The 23,988-nt window shown below is 32.6% G+C and overlaps 1 protein-coding gene and 1 long non-coding RNA gene across 6 annotated transcripts; both read left to right on the top strand.

Annotated features, from left to right (window-relative positions):
- Positions 1-3,889: 3,889 nt before the first annotated feature.
- LOC121239317 lies at positions 3,890-22,644 on the top strand. Its single transcript, XR_005935289.1, has 3 exons — positions 3,890-4,069; positions 5,056-5,059; positions 22,629-22,644. It is a non-coding gene; the product is annotated as an uncharacterized LOC121239317 (long non-coding RNA).
- On the top strand, positions 9,388-14,679 carry LOC121239316 (arogenate dehydratase/prephenate dehydratase 2, chloroplastic). 5 transcript variants are annotated; one of them, XR_005935288.1, is made up of 13 exons: positions 9,389-9,881; positions 10,010-10,077; positions 10,161-10,253; positions 11,156-11,356; positions 11,432-11,512; positions 11,822-11,917; positions 12,028-12,105; positions 12,280-12,369; positions 12,462-12,529; positions 12,732-12,813; positions 12,916-12,991; positions 13,253-13,333; positions 14,401-14,679. XR_005935288.1 is itself a non-coding variant. In XM_041136535.1 (12 exons), exons 1-11 carry the CDS (start codon positions 9,614-9,616, stop codon positions 12,973-12,975), a joined length of 1,176 nt encoding a protein of 391 aa, XP_040992469.1. In that variant the 5' UTR covers positions 9,388-9,613; the 3' UTR covers positions 12,976-12,991; positions 14,401-14,679. The 5 variants fall into 5 exon arrangements, 3 of the variants coding, with proteins under 3 accessions (XP_040992469.1, XP_040992471.1, XP_040992468.1); XR_005935287.1 differs by having other exon boundaries at positions 13,174-13,333; XM_041136535.1 differs by lacking the exon at positions 13,253-13,333 and having other exon boundaries at positions 9,388-9,881; positions 12,462-12,520.
- Positions 22,645-23,988: the final 1,344 nt, after the last annotated feature.

Raw genomic sequence — 23,988 nt, 5'->3', positions numbered from 1 at the left:
AGATACTGATCATCATGTGCTAGCTCCATCCATATATATGGCCCACCATCGAATTTTGCTTTGCTTTCTTTTTGCTTTGGAGTGGTCCAAAATTGTGAGAACTCCATCTGTGTATATATGGTCTTGGTCACCTTCTAAAGTCTATAATATTCATAGACCATGGATTAGGTACCCTAGCTTGTTCCCATATTATTAATTGGATTCATATATAATGAAAGAGAAATGTTAGATTTTGACATGATTCTTAATCATAAATAAAATAGTAAAAATCCAACTTAAAAAAAAAAAAAATATATGATTTTAGTAAGATCTTACTATATATAATATTTACCTATATTAATTTCTTCAAATAGGCTGGAATATGTAATAAATATGAGCAGTACGTATATCTACAAAAAAAAGAAATATTTGTGACGGATTATTTGTAATGATAACGATTATTTATGACAAGAACATGCTCATTTGGTCAAGAAATAATTATTTTTGTTAAAAATAACTGGTCACAAATAAGCAGCTTTATTATAATTTAGTTAAAAACATCTATTCGAAGAAATGGAAGGAGTACTGAAAGTATATACCATGCAAGGTTAGACATGATATATATACATATATATATATATATATATCTATGTTACTCGATGGTGGGTGTATATCCTGTCTTTAAAACGTACGATCTCATGATGATCATGTTGTACCAAATTAAAGAAATCTCGTCGGATCGGTACTATTGTTACTTGTTCTATGGCATGTTCTCCATGTGTTGCCTGCCTAAAGGTTCAATCTCATAGAATATATACATGGGTTATATATGTTGGAAAAAGAGAGTTACCCAAGAGCTTAAAGCTGGAGACATATATGACTCTGAATACATGTTGGTTTGATGCAGCATGGGCCAGCCCCAACAAAAGAAAAAGAATTTTCGAATGATATTGATTGTAATTTCGATCGTCTAATTTAGTCATCAGTTCATCACATTAACGGACCACAATACCAAGAATATTCAAATTACAAATCTACATGAATATAATGGCTTGCAACTTATATATATATATATATATATATATATATATATATATATATATATCAAGGATTATTGAACATCAAACGTGCATGGATTCAAACAAATGCGATCCCCAAAAGAGTTTTTTTTTTCTTCAGCAAGAATTCTAGTAGTTAATCATAGCTAGCTAGCTAAGTAGTCAGCTTCCAGCTTCTTTTTCTCTCTCTTTTTCTGGGAAAATACTTTCTCTTTCTCTCAGTACTGATCTTTTTATGACGTTAATAAAGGCAGATACATTTAAAGATGACAAACACGTACGTACCTCTTTAAATGATCTTCATCAATTTTCATTTCTCAAAATCATTTCCAAATCACTATTACAATACTACAATCCCGAGACTTCGCCAACATCGATCATTATTTACATCTTCAAGAAAAATAATTCATGAGGGCGAGGACTAGTACTACTACTGATTGTGCTTTTGGATTTGGACGATCGATATGGGTACCCTTTTTTCTGTAATCGGTACAAACAAAATTAAGGCATGCAATATGCATCATGTTTGATTGGATGAATTCCATATAGAAAATGAAAGATAATCTTCAACTTGCTGTCTTTTATATATATATATATATATATATATAAATATATATATCATGATCATTAATCATTCATTGTTACTTATCATGCACATAGCAGTTGGAAACAGCTTTCCTAGCTCTTCCATCATTCGAAGTCTATCCAAGTACTTTAATTAAAATCAGAACATGAGTAGGTAACATTAATAACTTATTCATGAATAAATAAATAAATAAAAGATTGAACCCATCATTGCATGCCTTCAATTGTTCCCATATATAAAATAAAATAAGAACATGTAATTATATATATGCACTCATACATATGATCATGATCAGTCAGTCAATCAATCAAATTATTGAGATCATAGCTAGACGGGAAATACGTACGTACGTACGTACCGAAATTATATGCAGTACCTTTACTTTTTTTTTTATTCCCCCGAAAATATAGTACCAATTAAGGGCCAAGATTCTTGGAGTAGCTGGCGGGAAAGTCGAAGTTGTCAACAAAAATTCTAAACCCTCATGATCATGTATATATGAGAACTACGAGTATATATATATATATATATATAAGCAAACAATGATTGATTCCACTGATCTGATATACTTTGGATCCCATGAAATTTTGCTTTAGGCTCCCAATTTCTTCCGAAAGCAAACAAAGGAATATAATTTTTTTTTTTTATGTCGAATTATTGTAATTTAAAAGAAAACTTGATTATATAAGAGCTAGCTAGGCAGCAACGCACTTTGGGGGTGGGGGGGCAAACGTTGTGGTGGGCCAGAGATGAATACTACTGGGGGGCCAATTTTATGAACATATTACCATAGAGATCATCGGTCAAATTAGTTGACTGGTCAAATTTATCAGTCAAAGAAAACACAGAAGAGAAGGAAAAAAGTGAAAGTATAATAGGAAACTGTGCCCAAGACATAGAGAGAGAGAGAGAGAGAGCATCATCTGTGAAGAAAAGAATCTGTCATTCCACGATCTTCAGAATCTAGGAGTGAGGTTAATATCACATCTGAATATGTGCTGGTTTTATCAGCAATCTGCACTGAGTCTGAGTCGTTGGAACAGACATTAGTACTCTACGCATGTTTTTTTTTTTTTTTTTTTGCGCTTTTGTTTCGATTTATTTTCTTCCTTAATTTCCTGTTGGACAGTATATAGGGTTTTAAATTGCATGGATCCTCCATGATCAGTCACGAGATTTGAGATTTTCATGGAAAAGTTGTTAGAAAAACTTATATATACGTTGTTCTTAGTTGCAGCAGCTGCATGCAACACGACGTGGTGTTGATAGATCAGCTAGCTGATGCAATTTTGATTTCAATAAAATACATGAAGTGGTGGTCCGGCCGACGAATTGATTGATGTGGGTCGATGCATGCATGTTTGTGCTGTTTTGAATTTAAAGTACTTTTCAAATTATTCTATACATAATCTTATTGTTTCCGAGTAACATGCATTTCACATTTAATATTTCACATTATTAAACGATTAAATATGATTAATTTATCTGTTTTAATGGTTTGGGATGTAAAACATCAAACATCTAGTTGTTGAAGGGTTTAGTTTTCTTTGTTTTAATCTCAAAAGTACATCAAGCTGTGCATCATTTTAAAACATACATATATAAACACTAGCTAGACAAAAGACTTTGATTATTCGAAGGTAGAATTACAAAGTTAAGGAAATACAAATTAATGCGAACCAAATTCACGCAATATCCCATTTGGTGATGATCATTAGGAGTCTAGATCATTTGAACAGTTTCAACGACCCGGCCGGCGATAATGATTCGGTGACATGATTCTTGAGCTTGGAATCTTGGATGAGAAGGAATATTTGAAGCTAGGTTGTCGTGATAGATTGGGTAACAACATCCCCCACAAGTTGGAAAAGAGACAATTAATAATGTACCCTCAGCTTGTCACTTGGGGCAAGAAATGGATAGAAGAGAGTCCCTTGATTGAAAATATAAGATCGTATATTAATATGATTAGAGACTTATTGGGCCATCAATTTCTTCTTAAAAACAAAGACTATTCCAAGAAAATGATAATCCCCTCAAAGTCTTTTAGTGCGAATACAAGATTAAGAGAAATAGAGAGAGAGAGAGAGAGAGCATACACGCTCCAATTTGTCTACACATCATGTTATTGCGGTTGCCAAAGCTCTTTACAATTCCATTAACAATAGCCATATTGGCTGAGTAATATTCATAAATTAACATACAACAATTTTTACAATCTTTTACATAAAACATGCTTTAAAATAAAGATATTTTTGTAAAGAGAAATGATAGTTGCAGTTGTGAGTGCGTAAGCGGCGTACAATCACTTTGAAAAAAGTAAATAAATACGGGACTCACATGAAAAAAATTAATTTTTTAATAGTGAATTCCACTCTTTTTCAAAGTGCCTGCACGACGCTTGTGTACTCCACGACTGCATGTAGTATTACTCTTTTGTAAAATAGTGAAAGCACCATTAATAGAGAAAACCCAAATTATTTCGAGAGCTTTGCTACTCATCATTCTATTCAGTATAAACTATACTTGTTTTTATTTTTTATTTTATTTTTGTTAAACTAATTAAATTCTTCTATTATATACTCATCATCCATATATTACATACTTGCCAAAAGGAAAAAAAATTTAAAAATAAAAAATTATGTGTGATGTGCCATGTAGAGATGTCGAGTAGAATTTTTAAAATTCCTTTCTAATTAACAAAATAATAGAGAAAACGTAAACCTCACAAATAATTTAATACAATTTAGCATGTAGTTTGTACTCATGTGCATCAATTGGACAGAGACATGGGACTAACAAGAAAGCTTTTGCATTTCAAAAATATTTTGCTAAAATAATAATTTAAAAAAAAAAAAAGAAAAGAAAAGGAAAACGGTCTCACTCTACACTAGTCCCGTACGAGTACGGACCCAAATCTGGGTGAAATCGTGAACAAAATAGTTACATAAGTTCATCACCATTCTAGTACAAATAAATAAAACGCAAATATATATATTATTTATTTAAAAATAAAAAAAGGAAGGAAAAGTGCGTCAGCGTGAAGTAGAAGGCGGGAAGCAAACAAGACGGGGACAGGCGCGGAGTGATTTGGTCGGTGTGGAGTGGGGACCGCGAATGATGCCAGATATCTGACCGAACACGTGGCAGGGAAAATGCGGCTACGTGACGAATATTGCAGATTACGAGGAAAGAACAACTGGTCGGACTCGTAACCCCCCTGGGTGGCTGGGTACTACAGTGGGGCTTTTGGTGGGCCCCTCACCACCCGATACTTCTCCTCCTTCCCAAGCAAAGGATGATTCGATCTTCTTGAAAGAAACAAAAATCTTGTAAAAATTATAAGACAATTAAAAAACAAAATTTAATTTAAGTGAAACATTACCGAAGATGGCCCAAAATTTGTGGGGAAGAACCATTGGTTCTCCCTAGTTTTGTCTTCCGGCAAGGCATCTCTTATTTCAACCCTACCATTTCTACAATAAACTATTAATAATAAAATAAGAAAATTAATAACAAAGGAAAAAAGAAGTTTTTTATTGAGTCGAATTTGTATGTATCTCATATTCATCATACCATGCTAATTTATTAATAACATTTTTTAAAAATCCGCTCCATATGATTTTCTCAAAATCATATTACCCTTAACTCAATTTTTTAATCAAGATTTTAAAAAAATAATATTTACAGTCATAAAGTGTGTAAGCGCTGCATATCTCTTTAAAAAAAATAGATAAATCTATGATACACATGAGAAATTATTATTTTTTAATAGCGGATCTCACATTTTTTCAAAAAGAGTAAGCGAAACTTACACATTTTAAGACTATATCTAATATTACTTTAATTTTAATTAGTATCATATTGATCGCTTTGTCAAAAATAAAAAACTAAAATTCATATTAAAAAAACTTATGAAAATAAAAGCTTTAAAAAATATTTTTATTTCAAAAACCTCTCCCTATGCTCTCCCAACCCACCAACCTGGAGGGAAGGGTTGTTCTTTTTTTAAGAATAATACTATTATATCTCTTAATTTATACCACTCACTTTATCACGAGTGACTTATTAAATAAATTTAAAATATATATATTCAAAATAAAAGGGCATTTGAAAACGCAAAAATAAGAAAACTAATACCCTATATTCCCTCTACCCTTTTATGTTTATATTTTTAATTTTTTTAATAAGTCACGTGACACCATATTAAGGCGCAAAATGAGTGATATAAATTATGGAGCATTGTAACATTTCTATTTTTTTTTAAAAACTAGTTTTTATTTTCTTAATTTGTTAATGCTTTCTTAATCATAAGTCACTACACACACACACATAAATCTTTTAAGTCTTTAAGTGACAACATGCAAATAACAGTTAGTGTTGATATGACACATCTTAACATTTAGTAACGGATATTTGATGGAGAAACCAATTTGATCATTATGAAAATCATAAAAGCAAAAAATTCAATAAAAAGACGTAATAATAAAATTGATTTTGATTCAAAATATAGTGAGATGAGAACTTTTACATTTAAACTCTTTTTTTTTTTTTTTTTTTCAATTTCTAAAACCATAGAATGAGTGGAATAGGGACCCACCACCATGGAGGAATTTTATATTTAATCCCTTAAACTATAGAATAAATGGAATAGGCCAGGTTACTCGGCCATGCCAGCACCATATATAGCCACTTGTTTCAAACAAACTAAGGGGCTGGTTATTTGACACGTGTCAAAAATAAGAGAAGGTCACGCGAGGCACGAGAGTGGTACGTATAGAGCATGTAAAAACAATGCGTCCGTTTTGAAACTAGTGCTACATTCCAAGCTTGCGTTTTTGTAACGGACGTGTCGTTTAGTACATGATCATTGTATGTGACATTTTATCAAACGTGATGAGTACATGTTGTGGACGCGCGGGGAGAGATTTATAATAACTCTTTGATTTCTTGGGTTTCCCTATTCTAACTAAATGCTGTTAGAGAAAGACACGTGTCCTATACAAACAAACTCAATTTGATTTTTAAAAATTAAAAATTAAAAAAAAAAGAAGAAGAAGATGAAGAACACAGCATTCTACATAAAACACATAAAAAAATATTAAAAATTCGACAAAATAATAATAATAAAAAAAAAGAAACATTAAAAACACCAAATGGATGCTGGAGCAAATTAAGTTCCCTATGAAAATACACGAAGTATTCCTACTTATCATGCGGAGTGTCGGTAAGCTGCTTTATTGACAACGATGACATACATATATATATATATATATATATATGAAAAGTTATTACCATCCCGCCTCCTATAAAAAACACCTTCATATTCTATGAAAAAGTTATAGATATGAGGTATGAGAATGAATAGTAACTAATACATAGTATATATATCTAATTCCAATGGAAACACACAATACAAAGGTCTAGCAAAGTCTTCCCACAAGCATTTGTTTTCTAAGAAAAAAAATTAAAGTGTTTGTTGGAATTCAAATATGGTGAGCTAAGCAGATTTGCGTTATCCATTAAGGAAACTTTAATCAAATTGAGATGATGTTGAGGAATGTCAAAGGGAATATTTATTTGTTTGCTAAAGTAGATATGGAGGGAAATTCTTGTCACTTGTTCCCTCCATACATTAATTAAACTCCGTTGTATATTAATATTAACTTATTATTTTTTATATCTTCCTAATTATATTTGTTGTTATTTTTTACATAAGAATGTTCGAGAATTGAGTGTTTATAATTCAATTTATCGCTAAATAAACAAATATATATATATATATGAATATATGAATATAAAGGATGGGCAATACGACAGATAATTTGTGCTATTTGATGTGATGAAAGATCATATAATCAAATCTTAGTTTAATGAAAAATAAACAAAGAAAGATCACAGCTTGAACCTGTGATGCAGCTGGAATTTCACTCCAGCTCGTATATAGGGATTAGGTTGGGCTGAGTCTGAAACTCAAGCCCGTTGTCCGGAGGTAAAGTAAAGTCTCCAATGAATTGGGCTCGACCGGAGTGGGCTCCTATTTAAGCTTTACTGAAAAAATAAAAATAAAAAAAAAAAAGAAAAAATTGGATAGCGATCATATTTCTTAAATTTCACAACTTTTGAATGCTTACTGTGTTTGAATCTTGAGTTAACCTCAAATGATCTAAGTTAATATATAAATAGTAGTATTTTGTAAGTACTATTGAGATATGTTTAAATATAAATATGTCGAGATATATGTTTAAAAGTATGAAAAGTTGATATGAGTTTAACTTTTTTACGATAATTTGAAAAAATAATAAGTTACATCAACGATTGGTTTTGGGAGGAGTTGAGCTCACTCCAACAATCAAACACATCGAATCGATGTCAACTAAATAGGGTTGTATCTCTCAGTCAAAGCCGATCTATCCATGCATTCTTGTGCTGATTTACTTCCATATCAAAATGGAACATGAATTTGAATCTAGTTCTTAATATTTATATAAGCCAGAGTTTTTAATTTTTAATTTTTTTTTTTATTTATTTGATGGAGATTATTCTCTCCCCCATCCACTAATCAGATTTTTCAATTCGCATGCTTTTCACAATAATAATGGGAAGCTGATTATTTTACATTCAAATTTTACCACGTCATTAATATAGAGAGGAAGAATTATAAATATGAAGACAATTCCAAAATAAAATAGGTGAGACCTTCCTATGAGCCATTTGGAAGAGAAGTGAGATACATGGCAACTAATTTACAACTTTTGAAATACTTACATAATCAAATATATATATATATATATATATATATATATATATATTTTAATGCAAACATGTCAAAGTCAAAATAAAAGTTATAGAAATTTGAAGAGAAATTAGTATTTTCGTGTAAAAGTTATGGAAGTTCGCTGGGTATAACTTGGTAGGTAAATAATAATTTATTATCTAATTTATTATAGTCTTAAAAAGTCAAAACATCCATTATTTTTTAAGATAACTTATATAAAACGTTTGAGTGGTGATAGGGCTGCAGAGATTTAGGTTGTATTTAGATAGTAGAATGATTTATTTTTTATTTTTTACTTAATTATTATTTTTATTTATTATTATTTTTTTATTACTATTTATAAATCATTCACTTCATTATCCAAACGTATCATTATTCACCTTTTTTATATCTAACAATGTAAATCTTTTTTTCTTTTTTTTTTCTAATATTTTTTTTAATTCATTTAAATATTTTTAAAAATAAAAAAAATCACAAATTCAAAAAAAAAAAATTCTTTCACTATTAAGTAAAAATAAAAATAAATAAATAAAAAGAGAATTCGGTATAAAATGTCTGTAGAAATTTTCGATGAATCTATTATTTCTCAAAACGTTTTGGCGATAATAATAAATAAACACTGCAATCACAAAAAGATTTTATAAAAATAAATTTATAATTGATATAAATTTATATGATAAATTAAATTTATTTTATAATAAATATAAATTTATTGACATATAGGCTCGTTTGTTTTTGTAGATGAGATAAATAGAGATTAAAGTTAAAAAGTTGAATAAAATATTATTAGAATATATTTTTTAATATTATTTTTATTTTAAGATTTGAATAAATTAAATTATTTATTTTATTTTTATTAAAAATTAAAAAAATTATAATAATAAAATAAGATAAAATAATATATTTTGGCATAAAGAATTTATAAATTTATTCTCGTGAATCTTTGGCTAAACATTTATTATTGACTCACATGTATTCTTCTCATTTATTTTTTTGGCATTTTGCACGTGGAAACGAAATACGGTATTCGAGATGCTGCGACCCAGCTCATACGGCTGAGTCGCTGACAAGATTACGGACCTGTTACCGCGTAAGCAGCAGACACATCCGGAATACAGATTACAGGAAAGAAAGTAACCTATTTTGCCGTTCAAAACCCGCCAGACTCTCTCTCTCTCTCTCTCTCTGTGATGCGCCGGAGCTTCGAGTCACATGGCGGTGTCTTCAATAGCACGATCCCCTGTAATCCCTATTGCCCGCCACATCATCTGCAGACCCTCGCCGTCCGATCACCTGTCGAAAACGAGCGTCACAATTCACGGGCATTATCCAAAACGCTGTCGTCATGTCCCTCTTCTGGCTTCTCTTCACGGGGACACCACCAGAAACAACGACAGGAACGCCCAGGCCCTCGAGTTGCAGAGGGTCCTAGATGACTTCCCGTACGACGTCATCCCCAATGACCCGACTATGCTTCCAAGTAGTCTCAATTCCTTCGTTGGCCTTTCTTCTTTAGTTCCAATCGGGTTGTGAAACTTTAGGGGTTTTCACTGTAATTCAGTTTCGAGTTTGCTTTGTTTTTTTGGTAATTTCTCTGTTTGATTCCAGCGCCTTTATCTTCAACGCAATTATCTAATTCGGTATCCGATGGGTCCCGTATTCGGGTTGCTTATCAGGTGAAATATTCATATTCATGGATTTATATGCATGTGGATGAGTTTGATTATCTACATTTGTTGAATATTCCATTAAAATCCAGGGAGTTCCCGGCGCGTACAGCGAATCCGCTGCTGAGAAAGCGTACCCCAATTGCGAAGCGGTGCCCTGCGAACAATTCGACACTGCTTTTGAGGTGAATTCTTGAACCCCTTTTTGCCCTTACTTATAAATCTCCACTCATTTCCTCAAACGGTAATAATATATGATCTTGTTGACACCCACTGGGCCACTAGACACATATACATGTCCGTTGATATGAGTTGCCTTATATATGCCAATGGGTATGGGACTGGGTCTAAATTTTGCAGTAAATGCTTATTTCTTTGGAAGTCATAGATATACTGCAGATTAATGTTTGTTGTGAAGATTATTGTACAAATTTGCTGATTTCTGAAATTTTAGATTTTTAGGTCTTTCTGTCGGATCTTTTGCGGTCTTTTGCTAGCTGCCCACACGAGTCTTTACATTGCTCTAACTTGAATTTGGCAATAACATTGGATTCGTTTTTCTCTATTGATGCTTTTTATCCTATATCCTTCAACAACTGCTGCTTTCATTTTGATGAGATTTCTAGTTTTTGATGTTGTAATTTTATTGATTAAAAATACTTCAGAAATCTCATCAGCATCTTTCCCCTCTAGTCAGGAATCTAGTATCCACCTATTTATGGCAAAACCCACCCTCCAAAGAAAAGCGCAATTATCTTCTGTAAATCAACTTGAATAGTTGATATGAATGTGGAAATTAGATATCAAGGTAAACTTGCTAGGAGCTGTTGGGGGAGCACTTAGAGCATCAAACTGCTTCTATAATGACATATAGTCCTAATTGTTGCATGGTAATGTTGATCATGTCAAAGTTTGATTAATCATCCAAAGCCCCCTTTTATGGTTCACCCATATCTTTTAGCAAGAGTTGACAAATTAAAGTTTCTATCTGTGTTAGGAAAATAACTTCGTTTTCCACTGAATGAGCATGTCATGGTCTTAATTAGTGATCGACTAAAAATCTTCATCTGCCTTCTTCTCACTGTAGGCTGTTGAAAAGTGGCTTGTGGACAGAGCAGTTTTACCAATTGAAAATTCTTTAGGTGGGAGCATTCACAGAAATTATGATCTTTTACTGCGGCACAGGTTGCATATAGTAGGTGAAGTTAAATTTGCAGTTCGCCATTGCTTATTGGCTAATCATGGTGTTGAAGTTGAAGACCTGAAAAGGGTTCTTAGTCATCCCCAGGTGTCATATAGTATACATTTTGCTTTGTTTGTCTGTTTTTGCTGAGATCTAATCAAAATCTGGGTCATTTTGAAGGCTCTTTCTCAGTGTGAGGACACATTATCAAGGTTGGGATTGGTCAAGGAAGCAGTTGACGACACTGCTGGAGCTGCAAAGGTACACCTAGATTTGATAGTGGACCAGGTGGTTTGTTCGCCTCCATTTTTTTTTACTGGTTCTGATGGTACGTAATGGTATATTTGAGATACTCTGATTATTGGGGGAGGAAGCTACTCTTCTTGCCTCTCAGTCGGGTCAGAGCCTTCTGGGTAAACCCAGTTTTTTTATTCCTTGTCTTATGTTGTCGTACTTTATTATTGGTTTTGGTCTAATTGAATTTATTTTAATTAGTTGTGACCATTCATGGCCCTTTTGTTAAAAAAGATTGCTGTTGCTGACTTTTTAACTTTTGCTCTAACTACGTAGCATATTGCATCATACAAACTAAAAGATGCAGGAGCTGTGGCTAGCACTACCGCTGCCATGATATATGGGTTGAATATACTTGCTCAAGATATTCAGGTGGTATTTAAGCCTTTTGGTTTATTGATTTCCTCCAGATATCATCACTATATTGGATTGCTCATATGCCTTCCCCCCCCCCCCCCCCCCCTCCCTTTTCTTTTTGATAGGATGATTCTGATAATGTTACTCGATTTCTAATGCTAGCAAGGGAACCCATAATTCCAGGCATTGATAGGCCATTTAAGGTCAGCCCTTACAAATGCAAATTTACTGGCAGTTGAAAACTGCTCTTAGTTTTTTTTATCTAAGTTAAAAAAAAAAAACTGCTCTCAGTTGGACATCATGCCTACCATTTTTTTCAAACTGACTTTAATTACTGAATGCAAGTTTAATTACTGAATGTGGTATTTACTTCTCAGACAAGCATCGTTTTCTCACTAGAGGAGGGTCCAGGAGTTCTTTTCAAGGCACTTGCTGTTTTTGCTTTGCGTCAAATCAACCTTACTAAGGTATGTTCTCGCATACTCTTTGTATTGTACCTTTTCATTGTTTCATATACTGGTATATGTTCAGGCTGTGCTAATGCCTTTCTTTTTACCAGATTGAAAGTCGTCCCCTGCGGAAGCAGCTGTTGGGAGCATCAGACGATGGCACTAATGGGTATCCAAAGTATATATGTTTTTTTTCTACAAGAACTTAGCCACCTTCTGTTTCAGAGTGCTGATATATATATATATATATATATATATATATATTTATTTATTTATTTCATCATATCCTGAATTTTGGCAACATGCTTTCAAAGGTGTATCTATGAGATGCTTGGCTGCTGAACATTTTTTGACCTGATCATGTCGATGTGCTCTCACAGATACTTTGACTATCTTTTCTATGTGGACTTTGAAGCATCAATGGCTGATGAGAAAGCACAGAATGCCCTAAGGCATCTAAAGGTGTGTTTTTTCCCTGCCCTGGCCCCATATCCTCCTGCCTTAATCTCCCCTGTTAGAGGAAACAATCATAATGATTAATTTAATGGATTTTACACTTCGCAGGAGTTTGCTACCTACTTGCGAGTGCTTGGAAGTTATCCTGTGGATACTAGCATGATATAAATGACCTTTAAATGTGGTAAGAGTCCATCTCATTGGAGGAAAAGTGTTGTATCCAATTTCTGAAATTTTTTTTATCTCGATACCCTTACAGGGAATACACAATATTAAATAAAAAAGTGGGGGAATTGTCACCTTGCATCCCAAACTACCAACCTTTTTGCAATGTGCACTCAAATTACCAACTTTGTCATGTTGCATTCTCGTACTACCAAAAAGTTGTCATGTACACCTCCATTCATCTTGTCGACCAAATATTAATGGATGGTGCTTATCGTAGCTATAATGATGAAGGAAGCCCTAGCAACATATGCGTTGTACTCCAAAACCGCCCAGCATACATGTGGCACCTGATGCTCATGTAACACTTTCATAACTTACCAACTCAATGTAGTTGAGTTCCTTTAAATCATTCATGCATGTAACTTGACAGCTATGCAGCCCTTTCATACCTCAAATACAAACACAATTTGGTATTTAACTTGAATCGGGGAGTTGCAGCAACATTTTGTTAGTTTAAGGATGCAATGTGACAAATTAATGGTTTGGAGTGCTTAATAATTTGGAGTGTCCATTGAACCCCTAGGGGTTGGCTCAAGTGTTAAAGGCCTTGGGCTTAGGGTATGCTTCCTCTAGGTCTAAGATTCAAATCTCCGTGGGTGCAAACAATCTCTAGGGGCCATCGGATTGGGGGAATTTTCTCTTGAATTACCCGAGGTGCACTTGTGGGAAACTCCTTCCCAAGGGCCTGTGCACCCTAGGGATTAGTCGGGACGCTGTTCTGGACACCTAGTGCCAATAAAAAAATAATAATTTGGAGTGTCCATTGCAAAAGGGATAGTAGTTTGGAGGGCACATTGCAAAAGGGGAATTAGTTTCTGCATTCATATACATGTACTTTTGTAGTTGATGCTTCTGCAGATACTCTTGCTTTTTGTAAGCCAATTTTAGGAGAAAATTTGGATAATCATATTCAGTTAATGTAAATTTGTTCTGATGTTAAGTTTGCTCTATTGCAATCTGCTTCTTGCGAAGTTTAAGGCCTTGTTTGGATTCAAAAACCATTTCAAACAAACTATAATAAACAATCTAACTTTTTTAAAATCCAAAACAAAAATAATATTAACAATATTTTATTCTAACAATATTTTATTCTACTTTTAAGTCTCATCTCAACTCAACTCACTATCCAAATCTCCCCTAAGGCCTGATTTGTTTTCACAAACCATCTCATCTAATCATTATAATTTTCTCGAACTTCCAAACAAAAATACAAAAAGCAATTCAACTTTTTAAATCTTAAAACAAAAATTATATTAAAAAATTATATTTTAACAATATTTTATTTAATTTCAACATCTCATCTCATCTGTATAATCAAACAAGGCCTTTCTGATTCTCATTCCGCTCTTGCCAATGCTTATGCAGGGCCCCTGGAGAGATATATGGTTTTATACAAACGTGGTTTCCTTCACAGCTTTTGTTTGTCTCTGCCCTCAAATTTCAGGAAATTGATTAAATTTCTTCTCAGAAGAGCTCATATCTTTTCATCGATGAAGTGGATCACTGCCACTACAGAACTTGGTTCTTACCCAATTTTGTAGTTTTTTCTCGATATAACCATGTAGTTGCCAGTTTCAGTTGAGGTATTTTTAATAATTCTATTGTATCCATGCTTTTTAAATCAAATATATTTCTATAGATTCATTTGGTCGGTCATATTTGATATCTCAGTTATTTCTCTTCAATTCTTTCAAGGAATTGGACCAGCCCGAATCCTGTCTAATGATAGGCACAATCATTTCCACCACCATTTTTAAAGCTATGTTATGAATGGGGATATTTTAGTAAAATGATGATATTTTTATAATTATTTTATAAGTTACTTTACAAAAGTGTCCTTCATTTAAAATATAGTTATAGAAATGGTTGTATTTATTATTTTCCATCCTGAAGTCCTTGTTCTGTGTCCTTCCGAGTCCATGGAAGATAGGAGGATGCCATCTCAAACTAGAAAGATGATAGGATGTCACGCTTCACAATGCTTTGGATTAGTTGAAATTCTTGGTAAAATTAGGGGTAAAAAAAACTGGTAAATTGGACTAGTTTGGTTTAAAACTGGTTCGGTCTGGTACTTATTTTATTTTTCTCAAAATCGGTTGTCCGGTTCTAATTTTCCTTTTTTTAACGTCGGATTGAATCGAATCAGACTGGTTTATACATATATTTTAATTTTTTATATTATAAAATATTTTTTATATAATTTTTATTTATAATTATATATAAAATAATTTTATATTATATGCTAAATTGCTAATTGAGATAACAATAAATTTTAAAATCCTATTATTCATGTATAATAATGATCTAAAAACATAAAATTAATCTTATAAATCTTAATATAACATTTGATATAACATTATCATTAAAGATTTTAATTTTATAACATAAAATTAATATAACAAAAAATTTTTAACTTAAATATGAACATGTTATTAATATAAAATATATATATGAAGGATAAATATGTTTTTTATAAGGATAAATACATTTTATAGTGTAATAAATTATAATGTATATTTTTTTTTGATAAATACATTTCTATATATTTTATCAAATACACTCATACAAAAAGTGTATGTAACCATCATATTATTAATAACATATATAATCAAATATATAAATAAGTTTTATACTAACAAATTATCATAAGTATATTATTATTAACATACATAATCAAATACTATATCACTATATGATACTATTATACACACACACACACACACACTAATACTAATACTAATACTATTAGTAATCCACTATAATAAATAACTATATAAATCACTATAGTATTAGTACTTATACTAATACTATATCACTATATAAACCCACTATATATCACTATAATATAGTTATATTAACTATATAATCCACTAATATTATACTAAAACTGGAAAAATCAGATCGAACTGGACTGAAATTGGTAAAAATGAAAGTACCGGTTTAGGGGTGTAATCAGTGCGATATTGATTTTTCAAATATCAAAATCGGCTTATACCGATTCGGTTTTAAAATATGTCCAAAATCGGACCGGTTACACCCCTAGATAAAATTAGTTAAGTACTTACTATATTTTGGCTAAACCATTTAAAATGCACTCAGCATCGGATTAATTATTTTTTTTTTCCATATTATCATATATTCTTCTTTTATCTAGTTTTGTGTAGTAATTTTGGCTTGTTTCAAAATAAAAATAAAAAATGTTTTTATATAATGAAACTCAAAATTGAGGACTAGCTATTGCCCATAAAGTATCTTTATATAAAAATGTCATTATTTAAGTTAGTCGGGCTTTTTGTCAAGAGTTCCGCTTTGGAGTGGTCATGTCCATTTTAACCTTTAGATCAGCTGTCAATAAGATTTTAACACGTTAGCAATATACACTATAGCACAATGAGGATGACTACATCATAATACCTAAAATACCCTACATCTTTCCCTTCTCTTTTGCTACCCGCTACTATCTCCCATCGCTGCCCAACCATCCCACGCCAGCAGCTCGACACCACAGCCACATCCATTCCAATGCCAACGGCAGGCAGCCCGACGCAGCCACCTAATCAGACACCAACCAATCTGAAGCTGCAACCATAGCCACCATGCAGTCGTGCGTCCAACGCCACTCACCCACCCACAGCCACCACGCAGTCCGACGCCACCCACAACCACCACGTTGATGCAGTATGAAGTTCAGACCAGCCACCTGCATGTAGAAACACAACCTCGTGAGACCACCATCACCATGTATGGTTCTGCCTATCACCATGTATAGTTCTGCCTTGCACCATCTTGAAAAAACCGTGAGCCTCTTCCGTGGCAACCACCAACCTCTTTGCACCATTATAGCTAAAGCCTCCTCCACCAACCTCCAAAACCACGCCACCAGGAACCACCACGCAAACCTCATTGTGCACAACCGAAGGAACCTCGGCCAGCCCTGTTTTTGGTTTCTCAAAACAGAGCATCCGACAAAAAGATAGTGAGCACCGATTTCCATGCCCATGTACGCCGCCGTGCCCATGGCTTTATGTCATTGCGAACAGCGTTGGAGCACCATCCATGCTCATTTCTTGTTTCTCTGTGAGCCACCATCAACTTCCTTCAGCTCACGCCATTTTCATAGCTGCAGATTTGATGAGGGTGAGAGAGAGAGACGAGGGTTGTCTGACTTGCTACCTGTTTACTTCAGGAGAGAGAGAGAGAGAGAGAGAAGGGTGAGAGAGAGAGAGGGGGCGCTTAAGGAGAGTTTGAAGTGGCTGAGAGAGGACGGCGAGAGTTAGACGAGGGTCCTTTGGTGCCGGTTTTTTTTTTTTTTTTTTTTTTTTTTTTTTTTTTTTTTTTTTTTTTTTTTGCGTTGCATCCCATTATTAGTGAAATTGGTAGGCTATATGGTTGGCTCCTATTGGAGGCTGTTTTTAGCCCAAAAATAGATGTACCGGTCAGAAGATTTTCCCTTTTGTCAAAGGTCCTTTTATGTAAATATCTTTATATAGAAATTAATAAAAAAAAAAATGCTCTTTTACAATTATCCAGAAAATGCAACAACAACTAACATTTCAATAATATCTCTGTATAGATGTGTAGTTAATACAAACATTTCTAATGAGGGAGGAAGAAAGAGAGTATGAATTAAGGAAATTTTGGTTTCTGCTACGATGCCTCTCGAACCCCATGAACCAACCTAGTCATGGCTTTTACCTTGTTGCAAAAGTTCATGGCTGATGCATTATTATCATATCTTAGTGTGTTACGTTGGCTACCTGTCAAGCTAAATTCATATAGCCTTGAATCAGCTATTTTAGGAGCGGATAAAATATAGAAATTAATTGTCATCTTATTCGAGAAAAATACTAAACTGTTCAGTTTGGATACTAAAATCATCTTAATCAATTTCATCTCATCATTACAATTTTTACATAAAATACAATAAACAATTCAACTTTTTTAAATCTTAAAATAATAATAATATTAAAAAAATATTCTAATAATATTTTATTCAACTTTCAACTTTTATCTAAAATCATTTCAACTCATCTCACTATCCAGACCTCACCTAAAATGATTTATAGATAAAAAAACCCAACGTGCCTACAACCAACAAACTTCCCCCATCTAGTTGGTACAATACAATGTTATCAATTTTTTTTTGGCAAGTTGGGTGCCTTCAACTTCCACTCCAATTTGAGAGAGAGAGAGAGAGAGTTAAAGAGAAAGTCTCTTAAAAACCCAACTTTTGAAAGGATTATTATAATCCATCCATCCATCAAATGAGGCAGCACTTGGTTATTATTACTGACAAATACAACATGTCATGAATAATTGCATTTATCTATCAATTTCCTTAAGTTATATACCGACCAAATTAATTTTCTTAATATTAAACGACTTATCTTTCGTATGTAGTGATAAGGAAATAAACCCAACACTTAGGCTAGTTGTGTTTGGGAGTTTCGACTATTTCATTATTATTTACAAAAAATTAATTATTATTTACTATTATTTATAAATTATTTAACTACTACTTATAGATGATCGAAATACTCTTAACGTCTAAATATAACCTTAGCTGAGAGGCCAGAGCAAGAAATAAAAAAGATCATACATACCATGCGTGGATCATAAGCAATACCTTGCCATTTCAGCACTAACATTATAACATAATATATTCTGGGGCCCCATGTCTCTCATTCCATCTCTCTCTCGGCTTTTTTAAAGGATCTTATATGAAATATTTTATGCTAAAAGGGGGGAAAATTTTCTTTCGAGATATGGCAGACTCGTAATTTGAGCCTTTTGATTTTTAAGACATGCATTTCTTACTTTTGTTTTTGATAATCCATTTTTTACTTTTTTTTTTTTTTTAATCTACCCCTCTATTCTCATTAATATTTTGAGAAATACTGATCTTGATCATAAATTTTATCATCCAATCATACTTATTGCTATTTACTCAATTGTAAGTAATTATTCATTTAGTTGACGGATCCATTTAAAAAAGAGTTGTTTCTATTCAGCAGTTTTTCACTAAATACATTTTTTTTTTCTCAACAGATGTGTAGTGTATGGCTGGTGAATATAATTTTTTTTAAAAAAAATAATATATCAATTGGGGTGACTAAAGATGAAGAATAATATTACTGTAATATATTTTAATTATTTGTTTATTGTTCTTTGGGTCATATTTTAATTGATTTTTGTACTTATTTGAGGGTGATCTCACTCTTGCACGATTGAGTCATAACTACTAGTGTTTAATTGATTATCTTAATTAAGCGAGATGATTGTATGAATTAAAGTAATTTTATGCATTGCGATTGTAAAAGCAATTCCTAAGATTGTCTTTCCTTTCTTGTTTAAAGACAATAGGCCGAGGGTTTCAACTATCCAACCCTCCACGGACCACAATCATGAATGTGCAACTATTCAATTATGTTCCTAATGCTACTATAACTATTCATTTAGGTATCGTTTGGTTACACAAATAATCTCATTTCATCTCATCTAATCATCATAATTTTTTCAAACTCCCACACAAAATATAATAAACAATTCAACTTTTTCAAATTTTAAAATAAAAATTATATTAAAAAGTTATATTTTAACAATATTTTATTTAACTTTCAATTCTCAGCTCATCTGTATAACCAAACGAAATCTTAGAGTTAGCTAGTTTCTTAAATATAGTTTGGAATCAATCAAATGGGCATAGCTAGGATTTAAAAAAAATATGATTAATTGGTAACTTTTGTTTGGTCATGCACATGCGTATTTATGTGGATTACCCACTAATAAGAGTAGTTAGTACATGGCCCAATGACGGTAGTGGAGAATGGGAGACTTTATTTAATACACCTCATGATTTTAATGGTGGAGTTTGAGTTGCTTGGAGAATGGGTGACTTTATTTAATACACCTCATGATTTTAATGGTGGAGTTTGAGTTGCACACTTAAGAAATAGACTCGATGGGTTGTGGAATTTTCATTCTTTCTAAATGGAAAAGAGAGAGCTCAATGCTGACAGGTTTGGAGGGTGAGATGGAAATTTTATATTTTGTTTGAAAGTTTAAAATATTATGTTTTAATATTATTATTATTTTAGAATTTGAAAAAGTTGAATTGAGATTTGAAAAAGTTAAATTGTTTATTATATTTTGTATGGAGATTTGAAAAATGTGTAATGAGAATTTTATGCCTCATTCCACCTCCAAACCTACAGTTAATTAAGTTATGCTAAGACCACTTCTCTTGTCGTAAACGAGTTCATCACTCTTTGATTTTGACAACCTTATCACCGAAGGTAACTTCCCTCGATGTCGTTACAATAATTATGCATTTCCTCTTTTAAAAAACTATTAGAAGGAAATTTTACACCATACGTCTCCACTTAACCAACATTTCATTTGTCATTTCTGTTATTTTATTTAAATACACATATATTTAGACATTAAGATATAAAGGTAAAAGTGACAAATCACAAATTGCTTAGATGAAAATGTGTGGAATAAGTCTTCCATGTAAAATATTTCTAAATGTATTTTATCCCCCTTCTACTATCTCCCCATATCTATTGCATTGCTAATTGAAAACCAAGAAAATTAATAGTAGACTTTTAGCTTCATCTAACCTTTAGCTGTCGCCACATCTCAAAATGCTCAATTTTAATCATGTACAACGTACGGTGAATATTTAATACATATCAATACAATGTTAACTTGAATGATAATACTCATACAAAATGTCAATGATATTGATATGTACAGTTTGTGAAAAAGAAAAACAATTATCAACTTTCATTGCTTAAACTTCTTGCTTAAGTGGGTCATGAAAACTTCCAAAAAATATCAACCTATCATTTTTTTTTTCTTCACAACTAATATACTTCATTAATAAAAACAGTTGATACAAACATATAGCATGTAGCCTAAAAATAATTATACAGGAGAATCTTTTTTACTATAAAAATCCAATAGGTATTGTGGAATTTTTATTAGCAGGATGCTTCCATACAAGTTGTTAGAAGCTGCTCGTTGCGCAATATAAAGAGCACAACGATTATGGAATCAATGTATTTTGACTGTTGACCAGCTTTCAAATGCCTGGAGTAGGAATCTTGTGTCTCTGACTATTCCTTCCATTGTCCACTATGATACTTTTTTAGGCTGCTCTATGGCTCTGGTGGTTACTAAAGAGTCCCCTTCAATGATGATATTTCTAAGGTGTTGAGAAAAATCTTCTTAGACCTCTTGAATGTTGACATGGCTTCACTTTGGTTTTGATTGGTACTGATTATGGAATATGTTACTACAAATGTTAAGGAACCATCGTGTGCTTGACAGATTGCCGCTGCAGTACCACCACTTGGTCTTACAACTACATCAAAGGAGATTGAGAAGTATTCTAGCGGAGGAGGAGACTAGATAGGGTTGCTATTTAAGAATTTACAGTCCCAAGCATTGTAATGGTCTCTATAAGATCAAAGGGTTCTAGAGATAAATTGGTCAATGGTGATGCTAGGGGCCTCATGAATGATTTGATTTCTCAAGAACCAAAGATTATCCATGGTAAGAATAACAAACAATTGGAAATGATGAAATTCTTTTGTTATAGGATTTAGATTATTATTAGGATTGAGAATTACCATAACCCAATCATTGATGTCATGACTAGCTAAGGAGGTATCAAGAGGCCAAGGTGATTGTCTCCACAAGATCCTTGAGAAGGGACACTTCAAAAAAAGATGAAATGTAGTTTCTTCTTCCATATGAAAATATTGGGCAAAGGGTCTGGTCATCATTAAGTGGGATGTGGACTTTTAATCGGGATCTAGTTGGCAAAATATTATTTAACACCTTCCAAAGGAAAAGTTTTAAACAATCTTGCATTCTCAATGCCCACAATTTTTTCTAAATAGAGGAGGGTTGAGATTGCTACATTTGACTGGATTGAGATTGTTGCACATGCAGATTTAACAGAAAAAATTTCAAAAGAATGATGGGACCATTTGAATTGTGTTTCTAACATTTTGAAATTGATATTGGGCCAAGGGAATTTTTTTGATCTCACGGACAAATTCTTGTGAAAAAAGGGTTTTAAGAAGAAGGGAATTCTATCTCCTTAGCTCCTTTAGAGTTAACTAAAAAACTCTTAAGTCGGTGTGTTCGGTAATAGAGGAAGAGAGTGGAGATGGGGTAGAGGAGACCAATGAGGGGATCCAAGGATTTATCCAAGCTTTTGGACTGGTGCCATTATTGATCTGCATGTAGAAGCTAGAAGCTAAGAATCCTCTTTGCTTTAGAAGCCCTTTCTAGGGGTCTAACCTATCCGGTCCAGTCCGGTTTTGGACAAAATCTAGGACCGAACCAGTATGTACCGGTTTTTTATTTTTCAAAACCGATTATATCCCGATTACCCTCCTAAACTGGTACATCCAATTTTCGATCCGGTCTGGTCCGGTCCGGTTTTCTGATTTTTTTAAAATATAAAAAACATATAATAAAGTGTTATTTCTTATGATAAAATGTTATTAATAATTTAATATATATATATATATATATTATGTTTAAAGCATATGATCAATTAAATTTTCATATTTAAGATTAAACTTTTATTTTATAAATTATAATAACATTATCTTATATATAATTATATTAATAACATATGATCAAACAAATTACAAATATTCATATTTAAGATTAACATTTTATGTTATAATTTATAAATTATAATATGAAATTATTTCATATATGATATATAATTATATATAAAACTTATACATATAAATATATTGTATAATATATAAAATTAATTTTTATATATATACTTTTTCCAACCGGTCCGGTTCCGGAAATACGAAACCGAAACCGGACCGGTTCCGGCCGGTTTTCATAATACAGGAACCAGTTCCGGACCGGACCGGTTCAAAACCGGACCAATCGGTCCGGTCCGGTCCGGTCTGGTTTTCTGATTTAAATTTACACCCCTAACCCTTTCTATAATCTAGAGTCTTAATATTTGGCTGAAATTGTTAACCAATAGGAGTTTTCAAATATTTAGTAGAAAGAATAGTTTTTCAAACACCATTACTCTCACAAAGTAATAGCCAACCCGACTTGCTTAACAAAGCTTTATTGAAGCGGGAAGTTAACCTCAGACCAAGACCACTAGTCAATTTAGGCTTACATATTGAACTTCAAGATTTGGGAGTAAAATTGTGAGATTTTTTGGGATCAAGTCCCTACCAAAATTTCATACAAGTTTTGTCAATATTCCTCTAGATGTTTTTTGGAATCCACACATTGGACGTAGTGTAGGAAAGGATGTAGGAAAGGATGAAACTTGTTACTATTAAAATAAGAGTTGTTCTGCTTGCTTGGGATAACAACTTAGATTTCCAACTAGTTAATTTTTCTTGAATTTTTTTTAATATTTCTTTGAAATGGAAATTGTTGGAGGCATCTAAACTGAGAGGAAAGCCTAGATATTTAACTATTATGATTGTGGAGAGGCAGGGGGAGCTTTTGCTAAATTGGATGGATGATTTACCAGGGTGAATTTTTTTGCCTAGACCAAGGAGAGTATAGATCAAGACACTTAAGAACAGTTTGGGCATTTTGAGTAGAGGCAGATCCAAAAAGAACTAGATCATTAACAAAAGAAAGATGTGAAAGAGTAGGGCCTTCTTTGCTGATTTTAATCCGCTGTATATCTCCATACATATAAATTTAGACAGGACCTCACTTCCTATTATGAATAAGAAGGGTGAAGGTCCTATTGCCTTACACCCCGAGAAGAGTAGAAATATCCATGAGGCTTCCCATTAATGACCACTAAGTATGAGATAGAGGATATGCACTTACTAATCCAATTTATCCACGTTTGATGAAAACCAAGGTGAGATAACACAGTAAACAAAAACTCCCATTACATAAAATCAAAGGTTTTCTCCATATCAATCT

The sequence above is a fragment of the Juglans microcarpa x Juglans regia genome, chromosome 7D (genome assembly GCF_004785595.1).
Source record: "Juglans microcarpa x Juglans regia isolate MS1-56 chromosome 7D, Jm3101_v1.0, whole genome shotgun sequence".
Lineage (NCBI taxonomy): Eukaryota > Viridiplantae > Streptophyta > Magnoliopsida > Fagales > Juglandaceae > Juglans > Juglans microcarpa x Juglans regia.
This window is presented reverse-complemented; position numbering and strand designations above follow the sequence as displayed.